At 36.2% G+C, this 3797-nt stretch overlaps 1 protein-coding gene across 1 annotated transcript; it reads left to right on the forward strand.

Moving 5' to 3' along the window:
* The first annotated feature begins 738 nt into the window (after positions 1 to 738).
* LOC143541905 (transcription factor bHLH104-like) lies at positions 739 to 3550 on the forward strand. Its single transcript, XM_077034595.1, has 5 exons — positions 739 to 911; positions 2213 to 2296; positions 2704 to 2781; positions 2877 to 3039; positions 3129 to 3550. Exons 1-5 carry the CDS (start codon positions 814 to 816, stop codon positions 3381 to 3383), a joined length of 678 nt encoding a protein of 225 aa, XP_076890710.1. The 5' UTR covers positions 739 to 813; the 3' UTR covers positions 3384 to 3550.
* The last annotated feature ends 247 nt before the right edge of the window (positions 3551 to 3797 follow it).

The following is a 3797-nucleotide window of genomic DNA, read 5'->3' on the forward strand; positions in this document are numbered from 1 at the left end:
AAACCGTGTCGAGTATTTACTGGTTCCGGGTAGAGATTTGATTGAGTTTTCCGGGTATAATCGGGTCGGGTTTTGACCGGGTATTTTCCGATTTCGGTCTAAGGTACGACTCCAAAAAGAAATCCTATACCAGGTCATATCCGCATGACGGATAAAAACCAATTCCAAAATTGGATATTTTGTGAATCTCTAATTTTGTCCGTCGGCCAATTCCTTGTATATTCGGGTATTTGACCTAGTTTTCCAGGTATTTTTAGGAATGGGTAAGGTATGGTTAATAAAAATCAAAATCAAGTCAGGTATGAACCATTCCGTATAAATTCAGGTATTTGACCTAGTTTTCCGGGTGTTTTCAGGCGTCAGGTAGAGTCGGGTCGGGTTTTAACTAGGTATTCTCGGATCCGGTGGGTCCAGGTCGGTTCCAGCTTAGAGTACAACCTTGGAAAAAAATCCTATTCCAGATCGTATTCACAGGTCAGATACGAATAAAAACTAGTTCCGAGTCAGATACACGGGGTCAGGTTCAAAATCGGATATTTTATCAACTCTAATTTTGTCCGTTAGCCAATTTAGACCACAACTATACAAAAAGACCTCGAAAATATAACATTTTCCACGTGAGCCATCATGATTGATGAGAGACCAATCCTTTACATTGAACGTGATAATAAATATAAATAATAATAATAATCAATCAATTATATTATAAACTTTTTATTATTGTTGTTATTATTATTATTATTATTATCTAGGGTTTCGTATTGTTAAGGACGATTGATTGATAATATCGAAATCAACTAACATTAACATCAAATGGATCCATTCGAGAATGCGAATTGGGATCTAATCGATTACGACAGTCTCATAAACGACGTCGCATCATCCGATCTCTTACACTGGCCCGATCAGAGGTAACTACTCATTTGAATTATCATTTCGAGTTTGTGATATTCTGATAGCTTAATTTTTAGATTTGTGATTATGAATTTAGATTATAGAAATTGAAATGTTGTTCCATGAGCAAATTGGTAATTGGCTAATTGCTGTAGTAGGTGTGTTAGGAGTGTTTGTATACGAGCCGAGTCCGACCTTGACTAGGCTCGTTTCGAGCTCTGTTTGTAAAGCTTGAGTTATTTTTCAAGCTCGGCTGGGGGCTCGGCTACTTTATTATTATTATTATTAGTGTTATTATTATTATTATTTATTCATTAGTTTATATACAATGTTATATATTTTGAGTAATGCCTTAACGAGCCTAAGCTTGCCTAAACACCAAAGCTCGGCTCAAGGCCGGTGCACTGTGAAATTAATACATAGAAGTCCTAAATTCGAGTGTAAACGAGCCGAGACGAGAATAGGCTTGGGCTTAGTTCATTTTGAGAAGCTAGGCTCGTGAGTTGTTATTTCAAGCTCATGCTCGGCTTGTTTTTTTATTTATTAATTATTTGATGCGAGTTTTTTAATTATATATTTATTTATTTTGGCTCGAGGTCATGTAGTACCTTATATGAGCCAAAGCTCGCTATGCCGTGTAAAATTATAAATAAAATTCCAAAAGAGGTAAAACTTAAGAAAAAACAAAAGGCTTGTGAAGACTCAATGAGCCTAAACGAGCTTCCATACAAGGCTCGAGCTTGATGACTATACGAGCTTTATTTGAGGCTCGGGCTCGGCTCGTTTTGAGCTTTTTATCGGTCTGAGCTCGAGCAGGTTGGCTCGTTTGCACACGTAGTTCTAAAGAGTTAAAACTTAAATTACACTTGGCTAGTTAATCCTTAACTAGTTTGATGAGCCTAAACAATCTTCCCATACAACAATCGAGTTTGGGCTTAATATCTAAACTAGATCTAGTTGGGGTTCGGGCTCGATAAAGCTCTGCTCATTTCAAGCTTTTTATGACCTGATTTTGAGTAGCTCGCAAGCAGCTTGGCTTGTTTGCACCTCTTTAAGTGTTTCAATTTATTTGATGCTAGCAACTTTCACCAGTAAATCTATGGCATAGACTTGATGTGTAGATTTTTCTTCTGTAACTAATTTGATATAGCAAAATTTTGGTTGTTGTGAGTGACAGTTAATTATATGTCTAGTTGTTGTTGGTTAGGTTTAGGGCAATACACACATATATATAGTTTTTGTGTAAAGTTGAATTGTGAATGTTTTTCATAGAGTTGCAAGCAAAATTGTTTGATTGATAGTTGATTTGGCATTGCAGTGCTGCGGTCCAAGTAGATGCTTCACTTGTTAACTTTGTACCACCTGAGAAGGAGTGCGTGGAGAAAGAATGCTCAAGAAAAAGGTATATAGAGTACTATTTTCAGTTTATGTTAGTAACCGTGCCGTCAAATTTTGTCCAAATGACACGGTTACTAACATAAGTTGGTTATTTGTATTGAAATAAAGATTATAGAGCTAGAAGTAATCTCATTTAAAGTTGACTTTTCTGCAAATATTATCTCCAGTTTTTAATATCTGAATTAGTTTTCATTGTAAAAGTTGTACTTTTGTCGCAAGCTAATCACTTTACTTGTTTAAACCAAAAATAGACACAGAAGTATGTCTGATTTAGATTTTTAACCACCGTAATTGTGCTTTTGTTGCAAGCAAATTACTGCACCTTTGGGGGGTTTGTTTATGCTGTGTATAAGATTCTAGTTTATCTCCTCGTAATGCTATAATTGCTTATACTGTTTGATCACATAACAGGGGACGCGGTAATTCATGCAGCAAGGCCGAGAGCAAAGCATGTCGTGAGAGGCAAAGAAGGGAGATGTTGAATAACAAGTGACCTTTTTCTTCATTAAATTTCCTTCAAAGCTTTCCTTTTATAACATTATCATTATTTAGGCCAGTTGAAATCTTATTGGTTCTTTTTGCAGGTTCTTAGAATTAAGCTCTACTTTGGAACCTAACCGACCTGCCACCACTGACAAGTTAGCTATACTTGGAGACGCTATCCGAGTTCTGAATCAACTCAAATCTGAATCACAGGATTACAAAGAAACGAATGACAAACTTTTGGAAGAAATTAAAACATTAAAGGTTAGTCAATGTAATATGCATGTTATAAAAGAATAACAGATATAAATAATGTGGTGTGAGGTTTAAGATTAATTTGGCAAAACCGACAGGCGGAGAAGAACGAGCTTCGTGAAGAGAAACTTGTTTTAAAGGCGGAAAAAGCGAAAATGGAGGAGCAGGTGAAAGCCATGACCAATAATATTGCGCCACCTGGATTTATGTCACCACATCCAGCTGCATTTCAGGCGGGAGCAAACAAGATGCCTGTTTTCCCGGGCTATGGTTACATTCCAATGTGGCAGTATTTACCACCATCTACTTGTGATACATCTCGCGATCATGAGCTCAGGCCACCTGCTGCTTAATAAACGCGTAAGGATGACGGTCAATGGGGATATTGTTAGCTCATTGTAGTTTGTAAATAGGAATATGCTTAATTGCATTTTGCTGTTTTCAATTTTATGAACTTTTGCGGTTATTGATTTCTAGAGACGGTTAGAGTTTTATTGCAGGACGAATTTGTTGGTTAGAAATAATGCTCTTCTTTTGTTATTGTCGGTTATGAAATTTGCATTTTTCTTCATACTTTTTTGGCTTTGTATGCTTTCAAAACTGTTGGTGTCTGAAAGCTATTTAGATGCAAAACCGAATTACTGAACTTGTTTATAATGTTTGTTGTTGAATTTTTGACTAAAACTCATTATTTTTGCCAAAAGTTTAAAGCTCAAATTTGTAAAGAAGTGGTTAAGCAATCTGCAATACCTTTTGTCTAAGTTTCG

Source organism: Bidens hawaiensis, unplaced genomic scaffold, assembly GCF_021521415.1.
Source record: "Bidens hawaiensis isolate Kalapana, Puna unplaced genomic scaffold, B.hawaiensis_p1.1 tig00012724_1, whole genome shotgun sequence".
NCBI classification, from domain to species: Eukaryota; Viridiplantae; Streptophyta; class Magnoliopsida; order Asterales; family Asteraceae; genus Bidens; species Bidens hawaiensis.